Here is a 16,278-nt window from a genome sequence, read left to right as displayed (position 1 = left end):
CTACAAAAATGTCAGATAACACCGGTCTCAGCACCAATCCCTGAGGAACGCCCCTCATCATCCATCTCCAGACACTGAGCCATTGACCACGACTTTCTGAGCGCAGCCATCCAGCCAATCCCTTAACCTGTGAGTGGTCCACCCATCAAATCTATTTTTCTCCAATCTGGCAACCAGGATGCCACGCGTGACAATCGTCCAAGTCAAAATATACAGTTGTCTTTAAAAAATGAAAATAATTACAAATCCTAAAAACATGACATGATTTTGTTATCATAAAAAGCAAATGAAAGTCATTTTCAATTTTGATTGTTGCATATTCATCTAAAGTAGGTTTGTTCTAATTGCACAGGCCTTTCGTACAGCAACTATGGAGAAAGAAAAATGAATCTGAAGTTCAACTTGTGTTAACAAGGAGTTACAAAAGGAAATCGATTACTTTTATCCTAACACTTAAGAGGCAACCCATTTGCAACTACAACATAACTAACATAACTCATCTCTATATAAAATGGGCACTGTCAGCAATCATTTTACAACATCTATATTTCTATTATTGTTACTGATTTAGATCACACCAATTGCTCCAAGAAAGGAAAACAGGATGCACCGAAACAGCCTGTTGCTCTAAATGGATGCATTGCTCTGTTAGACCCAAGTTAGACCTAATTTACCATACCAGCTCTCTTACCTCATGATATATCGAGGGTTTAGATAACGAAGGGATGGTGAAAGATAAAACTTTGTTGTTTCCATCTTTGTCAGCAATTTCCTGAATTTAAAACAAACAAAAATAAACAACAGGACAGCAAATAAAAAAACCAACAATGAAAAAAATTCACCAAAAAAACAAAACAACGAAAAAACACAACAGAACTAAGACAGGATCTGGAAAACTTACAGAATTTCTAATATGTATTTAGAAAGTAAGAAGTTAGGTGCTCTGATCTGAGAAGACCTGATGGGAAAGACCTTCATCATTGACTGCGCTTAGAAAAAAAATCATTGGCTCCTTGATCTTTCTGGCTTTGTTCAAAACCAAGAAGTGAAAGCTTCTCTAGCCCATCACATTACAACATTTAGGTATAGCAGAACTGCACAGCGGAGCAACGCTAAACTTGAAACCTAAATATACAGATGCATGAGGGCTGATGAGTCACTTGCTGCCAAAGGGCAGTACTTCAAAATAAATGTAGTACAGAAAAAAGGTGAAATCAAGGAGACTGGTGAAGACTCAGGAATTCTATCAGTAAGAAATACACAGTGTTTTCTCAAAAGACTTTCAAACCAATTAGATTTTATAGTTGACAGGATACTTACTACATAAGCAAAACCAGCAGTTTTTAAAGCCAATAAACTAAAAGCAATTACACAGCAACGTACCAGAAAGCAGTCTAAAGTCATGCTGTGGTGGGTTTTACAATCTGCAGCCAGTATCAGAACACCATGCAGAGTTAATTCTTTAACACTGCAGCTCCAGCCTCGGAAGAGAACAGCAATCTACAGATCCCAGAAGACTTAACTATCCCATTTCCATTTTCTGGTTGGTGAGGAAGATAAAACTGACTGCAACTCACAAGACTTTCCCTCTTTTTGCCTGCCTCAGCTCTGAGCACTCGCTGGACATCTTGCCCACTATACTATACTTTACTACTGTGATTAGTAAACTAAGTTTGTTTTCCTGCTCAGACTGTTGCTGCTGTTTTTTGCTTCCCCTCCCCCCCCCCCCTTTCATTTCTTTCCCTTCCCCCTTTAGGGAGAGTGGGCTTGTGGGGTTCACTGTCCTCATCACAGACACAGATCTAGAGATAAAACCATGACACGTGCCTTTCCATTTTGTACTGTAATTTTTTAAGCAATAACTTGAACCAACCAGGTTTATATGAAATCCTAGTCCAAGGTAGCACAGTACTTAAATGTATGAATGTACTTTAATGGTCAGAAAGGGAAGAGAACTGATGGAATTTAACAGAATGCAAAAAAATCTACTGTTGTCCTTCCAAAGATTGAGAAAATAACTTCACTCTTGTAGTAAAAAATATCAACAGAACCAAAGAAAGAAATGGAGCTAGTTATTGTCCATTTTGAGGTCTCTTTCTTTAGCATCCCTAAAGAACAAGAATCACGAGTTTCAAAGGAACCACTAATAGGACTCCTATGAGAAAATTAATGCCAGAGATAAATATTCAACCTAGCAAACAATACCAAAAATCAGCAAGTAGTACCCTCTTCATTTCTATCAGCATAAATATGTTAGAGGTGATCTAGACAAATAGCAGAAATTTTTTTAATTTATTTTCTTAAATTTTTAGAGAATCACAGTGTCTCATCAGCCTCATCATAGCTACAGCAATAACAGTTAAAGGAAGAAGTTCATTAAAATATGTAGAGTGAGGGACAATACTTTGGTATTATATGGTTTATAGTTACATAATATGGAAACTCCTATCAAGGAATGCCTTTCTTCGCCTTATTGCTAAATTTGTCAAACAACCTCCTAATACAAGAAGAAAAATTTTCAGGAAAAGGGCTTAAGAGAAAGGACAGAACAAACAACTGTTAACTCCAACAGCCAAACCCAATCATCTACAGTTTCTTTCACTTACTCTTAAAATCACAGTTCCACTCAACACAGTGCCTCAGGAGCACACATGCATCTAAACACTAAAATGCTCAGTAGCTTTAGCTTCAAACTGCCATTAAAAAATAAACTATTCAGAGGGAAGAGAGAGTGGTACAGGAAGTCTGACCAGTCACATAGTGATACATGTGTAAAAGTTGTATGTTTCAACATTAAAGAGGGCTACTTCATCATCTTGCGCACACAATTACCCAACTCTAAGAAAATGTATGAAATGATCCTTTCGAGTTAAAATGTTTGCTCCAAGTGGTTTTATAATCAATAGCAAATATTTATGCAAAACTGCTTTTACTAAACCTTCACCACAATACACTTTTTTTCTAAACATGCTTTCATGCAGTCATATTATAATTTCATATATACACATTGTTCTAATAATTTTTTCCTACCAGTCAGCAATGCAAAACTTCAGATCAAAGCTTTCCTCAGCCAACCCCCCTCACCTCACTTACCAAGTTGTAAATGCCAAGCAGCAGTGCTTCAATGCAACCATTACTTTGCCTATCCCTGCTGGCAGTAAGACGCAGATACACCCAGATCAGTTCTGGCAAAAACTGCAGTGTGAATCTCTTCAGCCGAACCTCAGAACTACGATACAGTTCAAAGAGCTGGTGGCAAACAGGCTCCAGGAGCTGTGAAAAGACAAAAATGGTAATGAATTACTCCTGGGCTTCCCTAATGAAAGAGAACTCAATATCAAATATATGGGCTATACAGTGCAGCCACTGTAGTCAGTAAAGATGACATCCCTCAACGTCAAGTAAATGAATGAACCAAAACAGTATTTGTGTTCTTTTTAAGGAGGTCTATAAGCACGGACTTGAGTGGAACTGGTGTACAGAACTGGGAAATGTGGCCTTACTAAACAACCATCTTGCTCTTTAAGAATACTGTCTTCTAGGACGGCCAGTATGAGATTTGTATTCAGATACTAATTTAAGATATGTGACAGATTAATGGCTTGAACTACATGGAACACAGAAGTTCAACAGTGCTGTTACGTTGTTTAGAAAAGTAGAAAAAGGTGAAGATCAGTAGAAACTGCTGAAGACAAGTCTATTGATAGGAGCACAAATTGATTTCTTACCTACTCCTTTTTAGTCTCAAGCCCAACAAGTGCGTATTTGCTCAATATGATACAAACAACACAATAATTTGTCTAGTCATCAGGATCTTAGCACCCAGAATTTCATGTAGAATTAACCATCACTGCTCAGCTGTGTTGGATGAAGAAGAGCTTCTCTGGCTTGTTGTGAACTATCTCCTAAAACCCTTTTAACGAGTCCCTTGCCACCAGCAGAGGAAAGGGAGAGACCTTTCTACTTGATTTGAATTTTGGATAAACATACAATGCCATAAATCTATACGACTATAAAGCTTAACATATACCTATTTGACTTCAATATTTTACTCCAATACACCACAGACAGCATAAGTTTTGACAGGATTTCTATTGAGATAGCTGCTTTAAGAGAGTACCAATTTTACAATCCCCAAGAAAAGGTGAACACAGTTCCATTTCTAACACGCAGTACCCTGGCCAATGAAGCAGGCTAATTACACCACTGATTACATAACTCATAATATCATATCTGTGCAAAATAAAACTTTGCTAACAGTCAAATCTCTTCTTATGCTAGGCTTGGTGTAAGCACCTTGTGTAACAAGGCTTCTGATGGACAGCCTAGATGCTCTAAGCTAAAAGCCTGTTTTTACAGCAGAAACAAAGGCAGACTCCATCAACGGGGGAAGGAAGAAAGCTGACACTAAAACTGCTGACAGCAAAGTTCAATAGTCTGAAGCACGTAGATTTTTATTAGCTATGAATATAAAATACCTCAATACTACTACTTTTTTTTTTTTTTAATTTAGAATCCAATGAAAATATAAACCTTCTACTGCAACCATTTTGGCAGAAAAAGCCCAAGCATTCTTAGTAAGTATAAATCAGTTTATTTAGTGTACTTACTCTAACATTTCACAAATGCATAGCACCTTATGTTTCAATGACTTACAAGTAAATTGTCCTAATATTTACTCAGTGCAAATGCTATCTATAAGTAACACTAATTATTAAAAACATTTGTTGCAGTAGATGTTTTAGTCCTTAGAGACTGAACTGTATTCTCATTTTATGAAAAGTCTAGCACTGTTTAAACGCTCAACCAAACAAAAAAGAGAGGTTAGTAAATAATTCAGAGATCACCAAACATGTTTATGTTTACTTTAAAAGAAAACACAAACAGGAAGCTGGTGTTAAAAATAAAAGAGGAATCTCTAAGGAAATAAGAAATACAAATGCATCTGTGAGGAGATAACAGGTACAAGATGAGCTAAACAAACATTATCAGAAACTAGATACATATACAGTAGCATTGCTACTAATAGTACTTGTATTAGATTAGAGATGACAGTAGCCCTAAGCTGTTTCCTATTTGAAATTAGTCAGTCTAATCCAAATCTCATTAAAAACAGTGGAAAAGAATAATTTATTTTAGCTGAAGTCAGACCAGACTTGACCAGAGTTAATTCTACTTAGTTACTGAGATAATTCTACTGCCCTTCAAATGGAAGTTTTGTAGAATTAATTTTAATTTAGACTGTACTGCCTAGAGAGATACAGGAACATCCAGTCAGTGGTACTGCAAGCCTGTAAATACTCTTCATATCTCATCACTGTGATATTAATTGTGCAAAAGAGTTAACAACTGCAGCAAGCTGTTTTCAGCAAATTCTCCTAGTCCAGTGTTCAGAAGACATTGGATAAACAGAAGAAATAGAACATTTATCAACAGTAATGAATGTATAAACAAGCAGGCATAAACTTCTTCAATTCCAGAAGATCTTTCTGTACAATATTAAAAGTAAACCGAGTAGAATAGCTAAACAAGCTAAAAAGTCTTTTAGAATCATCTCTCTTTTCTGGCAAACCTAAAGCTTCCATTAGAAGAGCTCTCCTATTGGCACAGAGAGCAATTAGCGTAACAAACAAAACCAGTATTTTTACTAACATAAATACAATAGGTGATTTGCAGATCTCATTTTTGCACCTCAGGGAGATGCACATTAGTCATGTTTTAAGGAAGCTGACTGTTTGCTTTCACATTTGGCCTGTTTTACGAGGTTGTCACATCTTAAATAGTCACTGCCATATCTTAAAGTTCAAAACCCAGTATAAATTGCATGACAAAGACTGGAAATGCTTGCTTTTCAGATTAATTAATGCACAACAAAAAATAACACGCTTATTTTAGGCTTAAGTATAAGACAATGAATGAAACTAGTTATTATTTGAAAAGTACTATGTCTGGAAAATGCTTGGCATTGCAAAGGTCATCATCTCGTTTCAGGGCTGAGCTTTCCAGGTTAAACTGAAACAGCCACACATGAACAGTCAGTATTTAGATTTCATTACTACATTGATTTAAGATTTATAAAACATTTCTATAACTATAAACCAATTTAAAAAATTAAGAAACTATATGAAAGTAACAGTACTTCAAAACTACTTTATCTTAGAAAGTAAATATTAAGCAAAAAATAAAATAAAAAATACACTACTCAGTTAAACAAGCCACTCATGAGCAAAAAAAAAACAAAAAAAACATCTCTATCTAACCTACTGTTCCAGCCGATATCTTTATCATATTAAGAAACTCAAGGAATTTCCTAACAAGTACAAATAACAGTTGTATTTAACTTGACAGTTTGCTTGCCTTCAATTGTTAGCTCTGAAATTGGTAGACAGGTGGCAAACAAGAAAAACACCTTAGTTGCTTGGTTTGGTTCTTAAACATGCTGGTTTCATGCTAAATCAACAAATCAACAGCCCTAGTCTTACCAAGAGAGTACTGATTTTGGCAAAATTAGTATTTGCCCCAAACAGTAACCTCCCTTTTAAAAGTTTTAGTAGTGGTTTACAACACAAGCTTTTGCTTCATAAGCAATCAGTTACCTTTCTAAAAAAAAAAAAAAAAAGAAAAAAAGAAAAAACAAAAACAAAAACCACCAGAACCCCATAAGGCACTTGAAAAAAAAAAATCTCACTTAAAGCAAAATATTGAGAATATACAGAATTACACAAAGTAATTTATTTTATACTTTTGTGAGAGGTTTCTGTGTGGTTGCACCCCTTATATCTAAGTTCAGAGATACATACTTAACCTTACAACCTTAACAACCAGAACTTGAAGTTCGTCTCAAATTTAGGATCATGCATCTTATACTTGAGATCAGAATCAGGCCCTGTTAAACAGCACGAGCAGCTCCAAAGAGTAGAATAAGAAAGCATCAATGTGCAGTAACTTAAAATCACTCTCAGACCCTTAAGAACATGCTCTTTTGACAAGTCTGGTTCTTTGTATCATAAAAAGTAAACCAAATGCTTATTCTCAGAGCAAAGGACAGCACTTACATACTCTGAAGTCTACCGACACACAGAAGTGCATCTATGCTCTTAAGTAACAGTATGCTCAAAAGTAACAGTAGCAGTGGTGGCTACAGGTCAGAGAGTAACAGTAGCTTCAGTACAAAGAAAAACGTCACTATGCAAGTGGTTTGTAAATAACACAGAAATGACCTTAACACATAGGAAGTGGGGCTCTTTTTGCATGAGAATTATGTAATCTCCTCTAAGCTCAATCAAGCATCCAGCTTCTGAAAGCAGCTGAGCTGCATTTAGGAAAATAAAAAGCTTCCTTAGTGTGCGTGCTTGCCATTAAATCTATAAATACACAAGAGATCACAGATGATAAATCAAATATTTTGAAGCATTCTATCTGAAACAGTTCACACTGCAGAGCAGTACACTTCCTTAATTCATTTAGAAGGCACATTTCAGACACTTTTCCAGAAATGATCATAATAAAAGCCATTGGAGTGGAAAGCACAGCTTTAGCATTATTCGCAAAATTAATTCTAGACAAGGGTAAGCTAATTTTAATCATACATATTTATGTTTTGGGGTCCTCTTCCTGCACTTGTTCATAGTAGTTAAAAACAAATTCCACAAACATCATACTAGTATAAGCAAAAGTCTGCTTATTTTAACTGCATATAGTGAGTTATACACCAATTCTTTCCTCCACCGTAATGAGCCACCAGGTAAGATGCACATCAGACTTATCAGGTTCTCACTGTAAGTCCTACTCTGTTGCACCTGAAAGGAGCTTATTTTCCAAAGAAGCAACTCGAAGTCAACTGCAACTGTCAGATGTGACAGGAAAAATTGAGCAGACAGTATAAACTGTATTCTGGGGAGAAAATGAGGTTGTGCCTTATCAGAAAAGCACTGAAGTGAATGCCAAAATTGAAGAGAATAATAAGAGGGATAGTACCCCTGTCAGACCACATCAGAAAGGACATTCATCCTCTCCAACTTCTCTACATTTAGTTATAGAGGTGGAAGCAACACAACTGCAAACAAATGTTTTTTGTGTTTTGTTTTGTTGGTTTTTTTTTTTTTTTTTTTTTTTTAAGTCTCTTACCTCATTATTCGGGTCTTGAATGACTTTATAAAGAGCTGGTACCAGTGTTTTTTTTCGGTGCAACGTAGCTGCATAGCTGGAAATTTGTGTTTCAGGTAATGCCTAAATAATAATAATTTTAAGAAGTTACTCTGATGAATCAGTGTTCACAAGTACAAATGCATTCATCCTTATCCCAATTCCTGAAGTTGAGTAAATTTTAGGACTTGTTATCTAGTTCATTCAGTACCAGCTCTGCTCCATATAACTGCATTTGGGGGCAACATAGCAACATTCAGAGTTATCTTCAAAAGCAGTTTCAGATGCATCTTTTGTAAAATTATTTGATCCAACTTGAAATTAAGACACTTTGTTCTCTCAATATTCCTTATTTAATGGACACTTTCCAAAGACTTGATTAGTCAACTATATCCTAAAGTCCACCACTGAATTATGTCTGTACATTTTGTATCTCTGGCTCCTCAACAAGTTCCTAATAACACTACGTAATGAATTTTTAGATATCAGTGATTAGAGGAATTATTATTAATTTAAATAACAGATTAATATTCTATCAATCATGAAATCTCATCTGCCTGCTTATGCATTATCTGCTGTTTCATCCACCATAAATATAAACAAGCAAACCAGCTTAAAAATACTTCAGATTCTTCTTTATAAAACAACTCATTTTATGTAGACTAATCGAATAAGCAGCCAAACATTTTCTTTGGTATTCTAAAGGAAAATTAAAGAAGTTGCTCAATCAGGAATGCAGGTAGCATTATCCAGCTATCAGCTACTGTGTAAATCAAGTTAACAGAATGTAAGATACACCTTAAAAATTCCATTGTTACAACAGGCTATGTTTGGTTGTATGATACAATTAAAAAAAAAAAAAGAATTGCTATTGGGACTATGCATTGTATATGAGGTACCAGTTGACTAATTTACATAGACCTTTGCATGTGTCACTAATTATAAGAGCTTGAAAGATGAAGTAATCACATTGAAAATGTTACCAATGGTACAGCTATCATTCCTCTCAGCGCACCTTGAACTCCGACAGCCATTCTTCCACCACACCCCGTTCTGATCCCAGCATTTTCTCACGTCTGTATCTTCTCCCTTACCTTTACAAGAAAAAGAGAGGAAAAAAAAGAGAAAGTAAGGAAGAGTTCTGGTAGAAAAATTTGGTTCTGTAAAATCCTAACCCAATGAAAGTGTATTAATAAATTCCCAAGAGATTTATATAATATCCAGCAAGATGAAAAGTGGCAATCCTGACAACTGGCCCCATTTTCAAACAACAACAAAAAACTGCTGTCTTCAGATTCTTCTTTTAAACTACTGCACGATAACAAAGGAGAAGGAAAAAGAGGGACTTGGTGCTTCGGGCTAAAATGCACAGACCTAACAAGCAGCAAACAGAGCAGATAAAGAAAAATGAAGTGTAACAAAGATGATGTTATTCTCTCTGTACACACAGTCCCCGTCCAGCATACCGTGCTGGGTGATTTATTTGGCAATCCCAGTTATATAATAAAGAGTTCTCCCAGCTCCTTTAGATTACTGATTAGATCTTAGATTTTTACGTGGCATACACAGACCTTAACGTTCTGATGAAAAGGAAAGAGGGAAAGGAAAGACAGAAAGGAAAGATTTGGGTCTGACATAACCACTGTTACAGGAGAAGAGAACTATCTTGTGTACGCGCCTATGAGCTAGCAGGGTTTTCTGTTTGTTTCAGTTTTTTGAACACTGTAGTACATTTCTAATCATATAGTTAATGCTACTGGTTACATACTGGAAATTTTAAAAACATTTAAATCACATTCCTGGCTTTACTAACACACAAAGAACCTACCAGGGTTTTGAGTTTGTTCTGTATATATTAAACAGTCTCCTTTCAACCACTGTTTGTGGGTCACAACAAAGAGATTGGGATAAAGCTCTTACCCTGAGTATGAAGTGACAGGGGGAAAAAAAAAATCTTGAGGGGATTGAAGCAGTAAGGAATTCAGATGGACTTCGATTACATCTCCAATCTACTGAACTATGAGGGAAAAAACAAACAAACAAAACTACAACTATTCTCCCTGCTCTCAATTAATTATTGCCTTATTCTTCAGAGAGAAGCTTTGATTTGCTAGCCAAGGGATAAAGGAGAGTTGAACGAATTGCTATTCAGAATGTTCTGAGGCATTTTAAATTCCTCTGACAACACAACTCAACATATTTATTTGGGCAAACTTTCATCCACAAAAAAAGTTACGGAGAACTAAAGTCTCTAGTTGCAACTTAACCACTAATGGCAGCACAGAAACTTGCAAGAACATCAACCAGAAGGAAAACTTCATGAAGAATGTCCTGAAAAGGGATAAACTAAGGAGACAATAAAACGTAAGAACTTCTTGGAGCCATATCAAACACGATGCAGTGATTCTTAGTTAAGGGTCATCAAAAGTCTGGCTTTCACAGGACCAGCAATTTAACAGCAGCCTGAACAGAAACAAGTGAAGGGATACTGTATTTTAAGACATATTTTAGTTACTTTTTTTGTGTTCTTTGTTAGAAGATGACCGAGGTACATAACAGTTAGGTGCAATAAAGCTGTCCCACATTGTCAGATATATTTATCATACTTTCAAAAAAAAAAAAAAAAAAAAAAAAATCTATAAATAACCACCTGATACAAAGTATTCCTTTAAAAAAGAAAAAAAAACAATCAATAATAATAAACTTTTTTTTTTTTTTGCCTTTAATATGGTCACCCTTCTCTGAAGTTCTTTCAGCCTGAGATGGGAAGAAACACTCCTAAAACCCAATGATAACTGTCAACTTTAGTCCCATAAATACATACAACGTCATAAATAACTAAAGTGCTACTATTGGTAGATTTTGTTGTTAATTTTACAGAAAAAAGGCAGGTAAAGATGAAGTGAAATCTTTACTTTCTACAATTTTCCCCCAGCTGCATTTTGGAAACTATTTAAGCTCAAACAAAAGCTACAGTTTTGATATATAACAGTTACATCACGGATGCCCCTGATAAGTGGCTTTCAAATAGCCAGCTTACATGATTGGAATCATCTATCTTGGTCTTAGAACATTTTTCCTCTGATTTCTGAAGAAAGAAGTGCATTTAAGAACAGGTCAGTGCTTTTTAAATAGAAAATGACATGAAATACAATATCAGAATTGTGTGGGGAAGCATGTCAGGCATCTTTGTATAAATGAGGCTGCACACGCAGTGTAGCACAGCCTTTGGCAGTGAGCAAATCCTTCAGAGAATACAAACTCCTGGTAACTAAGGAACAACATTAAATTCCCAAAGCATGTTTAAATATCCTAAGAGATATCAGACTCAGATGTAATATAGAGCAATTCAAATTCAATTAACTCTCAGACAACTCACTTTAACAGTAGCACTGCTAAATAATACCATAAAATAACACAGTACAACTAAACATCTCTCTGCAAACAGTTTTCTGAAGACATCATTTTCAATAGATACAGGAACAGGTATCAGACATCAGAATGGGATAAAACTTAATTTAAAACATCACAGGAAAAGCTGAAGAAGCTCACATTTAGTTCAATTTTAGCTTACTTGCTCTGGAAAAAAATTCTACCTAAAATGCAACATCCAACGTTACCTCTCTTTCAAGAAGTCAGTTCTCTAAAGGGGGAAGAGGAGGAGAAACGCAGCAGTTTTTCAGCCTGGGATGCATTTGTCAAGCCTTCAAATACTGTCCTGTTTCCTGAAAGATGAAAATAAATTATTAATGATTATCACAAAGGAAGGAAAAATACAATAAAGAAACAGCAATGTGTAAACATGATTCTATGTTTTTTTTCAGTCTTTAAAAATTTTTTTTTGAAACATTTTTTATCAAGTCTGTGAAAAACACGTAGGCCTTCCTGTAACAAAGCAGTTTGTTCCTAAGAACAAAAACCAAAGAAAAGACAACAACAAGCCCTCAACTTTTGAGCAGGAGGAAAGAAAGCAAGGATTGCCTACTTGAATTATTAGACATCTTCTCTATGTGGATAACCTTTACACCTCAGTGCTATAGTAGTACAAGCATATACAAAAGGAAAACTGAAACATTACTTCATACAAAGAACAGTGCAAGAAAGATTCAAGATAAATGAAAAGAGAATGACATTTCTAAAAAGTGAATGGAATCAGTTTTATGACTTGGGAGAACATATGCCTATTAAAAAGGTCCAAATCATAACTAGAATATATTAAGGACTCTTCCTTACTGCCACTGCTCTTAATACGTATTCCCTACAGAGCTAAAACTCCAATTTCATTGCAAAAAAAAATCTTACATTACACTCACATTCACATTTCACTGCAAGATCTCTTCAAGCTGAGCAAAAGGTGAAGAGCACAGAGATGAGCATAGCCTAAATTACAGGATTTCAGTATCCAGAGACCTCTAATAGAAAACTAAAGTAAATGAACAATGAGTATATTCCATTCCATACTGCTTTTCCAATTAATTACTTTCCAGCTATGAAAAAGGTCTCCCTTCTTCCTCTAATTTGTCTTCCATGCTAGCTAGAGATTGGTACTTCCTGTTAGCCTTTCTTTTCAGACTAAATTGCAATTCATATGTAATTCAGATTCTGGGCTGCATCAAAAGAGGGGTGGCCAGCAGGGTGAGGGAGGTGATTGTTCCCCTCTACTGTGCCCTTGTGAGGTCTCATCAGAAGTACTGTGTTCAACTCTGGGATCCTCAACGTAAGAAAGCTGTGGACCACTGGAGTAAGTTCAGAGTACAGATACGAGGATGACCATATGAGCACCTCTCCTAGAAAGAGACAGAGAACTGGGGATGTTCAGCCTGGAGAACAGAAGGCTTCTGGGAGAACACACTGTGGCCTTCCAGTACTTAGAGGGAGCCTACAGGAAATCTGGAAAGGAACTCTTTATCAGGGAATGTAGTGATAGAACAAAGGGAGGTGGCTTTAAACTAAAAGAGGGGATATTTACATTGGATATTAGGAAGAAATTCTTTACTCAGAGAGTGGTGAAACACTGGAACAGGCTGTCCAGAGAAGCTGTAGATGTTCCATAACGGGAAGTATCCAAGACCATGTTGGTTGAGGCCCTGGACAACCTGATCTAGTGGAAGGTGTTCTTGCCTGCAATAGACAAGTACAAACCAGATGGTCTTTAGGGCCTCTTCTAACCTAAACCATTGCATGATTCATTCCATGTCTATTTAGCCTAACAGAAAATCCCACAATAGCTTTTTTGCAAAACAGCTCGCATTAAGCTGAAAAGCTTTGTAAGCTCTGCAAGGGTCAAAATTCAGGTGCAACCTCATATGATAGCCTAAGCTCATCTAGTGGCTAGATTCTATGAAAAAGGAAATGTCCATCTTCCCCATCAGTATCATACATACTTTTGCTCCAGAGTTTGACCTTTAAGCAAGCCCTGTTTGGAGGAACTATTTCAGTGTACATCAGCTTTACAACCACGGCCATGCCTGCTGCCTGAAGGCAGGAGCTGTCTTGAAAGTGACTGCTGAAACAGAGCTTACGCCATGTCCTGCAAAAATAATGTCAGTATGAAACTCTATATGCAATAGGGTAAGATTTTAACAGTTTTACATTAAGTATAAAAGTACAGCGTGTTTTGTGTATTTGTTTGTCCTAAAAGAAGGGGAAAAAAATAGCTTTACATAACTTTTTTTTTTTTTGTGCCATTTCTACTGTATGGTCTATCCTTTTTTACTCACTGAAAATTTCCTACATTACCTCAACATGGTTCTTATATGATACCATTTGTTTCTCCAAAGCTACATATGCATTTCTCTCAGAAGACTTCTTCAGATGTTAAGACTTGCTTTGCTCATATGGCTTAAAACGGATGCAGACAAGCAGTTCTGCTGTATCATTTCAGACATAGTCCACACCTGTTTCAGCTAGGATTACTATGCTAGTTCAGCTTTAGGACAAACTAGCTTTTCCCTTCAAATGACCTGGATGTTACAAACAATTGTAAGAACTTGTACAAAAATTCAAGTTAATCAGGACACATTTACAGCTCTGACTCCCTCCACGAGCAATGAGCATAAGCTCAGTGCCCAGTGGCCATCCCTCCCCCCACTGTCCCCAGCCTAGAGCCAAATTGCCCTGGTGGAGCAGCAGGAACTTCCCCATTCTGCTCAGGCACCAGCCAGGCTGCACCAGGCACACTCTGCCACTGTCCAGAAAAGAACACATGCAGAGCAGTTGTGTGGCTGTCTCCACCTGACATGCAGACATGCTTTGGGATTTTCACACCAATATCTGTAAAGCCTGCCTCATAGTTATATTCACTTCTAGGCTTGCCGTGCACCATCTAAGATTTGCAGAAAAATAAATATATCAGACACCACGGGGGTATGTCTCTAAAATAAACTGGTTCAACTGCATTAAATCCAGTGCATATTTATTCAAAGGTAAGCAGCCTCAACTAAGAGTACTGAATTTCATTTCCAAAGTGTTCACGTCTCTCCCAAAGCAAACGTATTTACTTTAAAAGAACTAGTTCTTCTCCTACTATCACTCAAAAGTTCTTAAGCAGGAATCATAACAATTAATCACAGATTTAGTTGTTAGTAACAGCAGTAACTGAATACACTCAAATATTTTGATACAGAGACTGACTGTTCACATTCCTTTAATATCACACAAACAAGCAAGTCTGAAATCCCATTAAAGCAGAAAAGTTCTAGATGGGAACACAGTCACTCAATGCTAAAACCAAATATAAAAATTAATTACTGGAAAGCTTCCCATAAAAGCACTTATGGTTGTTATCATCTTCTCCTGAATTGGTTTATTCAGCATAAAAAGACTCAGGATGAGACTATGGCTTCTTAATCATCAGACCTGGAACCTTCAACACTGAAGCTACAACATTCTGCTCTCAAAAGAAGTCACCTCTGCAATTACAGCTGGGATCTAAACAGCATTATACTAAGCTAAAGCATTCTCCAAATTAGCTCATACTGTGCACAAATAACTTAAAAATAAGAATCCACATAGGTAACTACTGAAAAACTTTTTAATTGTACTGTGATGGAAATGAGAAAGAGTTTAATCAACTTCTGTCATCACAGAGCATGTGCTTCACTTACATTTGAAACAAAAATGCACCAACTCTGACTACATTACTTACAGGTCCACTAAAACACTAACCACGATCTATTTGCAACAGAAGAACAATTACTCAAGTAATCAGAGCCAATGGCACCAGCAATGCTGAAGAAAATAATTTTCAGAAGTGCAGATACCAGTAATTGCTGCCATCCAAGAAGATGTGACTACTCAAGCGTGGAAGATTTGGGAAAGGCAGCATGTAGGTTTTCCTGTTGCTGTTGTTTTTACTTATTTTAAAAGGAACCTGGATTTTATATTAGCTTCAAAACAAAGGGGGACATTTTCATAAACTGGACATGCATCTCAGAAATGAGCATATTTCTTGACATTTATATGCCAGATGTCACAATGCATGTAATTGAGTCACAGCCGCATGATGAATAAGAAAACTGCGTATTTTGGCCTCAAGGTCTATGGCAAGAAGATTATGCAATGAAAATCTGGAGCAGGGAGAAATCTGAACAACAGCAAAGCTTCCAGCATTATGATCCCTCGCCAGTGACGCTTATGCAAGAGAACACTACTGCCTCATAGTAGGCCTAGAAGAAAGGAAAACAAATATCAATACAGCTTGCTGTTCCAAGCTATATATTTACTCCTCTCATATATACAATCCATTATTAAACATGGAAAGAAGTGTACTTAAAGAACGATTTTTAAAGCATCAACACAGCACCATTAGTCTGAAGTAAATCAGCATTAAATTCCTTGGATTCAGAATAATTTCAGAACTAAATAGCAAGTGTCCTCCATTCCTCCTTCCCCCCACTACAAAGCTATATTGAACTCCTGAGAAAGGAAGCAAGGCAACGCGTTGACAAATACAGATAACAGAAACCAATTTGAACTTCTCACATAGAGTTACTCGAGTGCAGAAGTTTAAAAGTCTGAATGGAAAAGAACAGATAATACATTCAACTACTTACTGAAAACATCTGCTGAGGAATTTAAAAGCAGCTGGAAAAACACTCGAGCTCTTTAACAACACAAGTGGTACAAAGTAAT

The 16,278-nt window shown here is 36.4% G+C and overlaps 1 protein-coding gene across 9 annotated transcripts in view; it reads right to left on the bottom strand.

Annotated features, from left to right (window-relative positions):
- HYCC2 (hyccin PI4KA lipid kinase complex subunit 2) overlaps window positions 1-16,278 on the bottom strand; it is a 54,182-nt gene that overhangs the window by 23,213 nt on the left and 14,691 nt on the right. For 7 of the 9 annotated variants that reach the window (XM_052676316.1, XM_052676313.1, XM_052676321.1 and 4 more), the window contains 5 exons: window positions 11,766-11,870; window positions 9,161-9,239; window positions 8,128-8,229; window positions 3,094-3,273; window positions 692-772 (listed from right to left, as the gene is read on the bottom strand). In XM_052676316.1, the coding sequence (XP_052532276.1) occupies window positions 692-772; window positions 3,094-3,273; window positions 8,128-8,229; window positions 9,161-9,211 (414 nt within the window). In that variant the 5' untranslated portion in view covers window positions 9,212-9,239; window positions 11,766-11,870. Of the gene's footprint in view, window positions 1-691; window positions 773-3,093; window positions 3,274-8,127; window positions 8,230-9,160; window positions 9,240-11,765; window positions 11,871-13,114; window positions 13,290-13,548; window positions 13,676-16,278 lie in introns of those variants that run through there. The other 2 variants (XM_052676317.1, XM_052676318.1) reach the window with 2 other exon arrangements.

The sequence above is a fragment of the Tympanuchus pallidicinctus genome, unplaced genomic scaffold (assembly GCF_026119805.1).
Source record: "Tympanuchus pallidicinctus isolate F22 unplaced genomic scaffold, pur_lepc_1.0 scaffold15, whole genome shotgun sequence".
Lineage (NCBI taxonomy): Eukaryota > Metazoa > Chordata > Aves > Galliformes > Phasianidae > Tympanuchus > Tympanuchus pallidicinctus.
The sequence above is the reverse complement of the archived record's forward strand: the minus strand, read 5'-3'. Positions and strand labels throughout refer to the sequence as shown.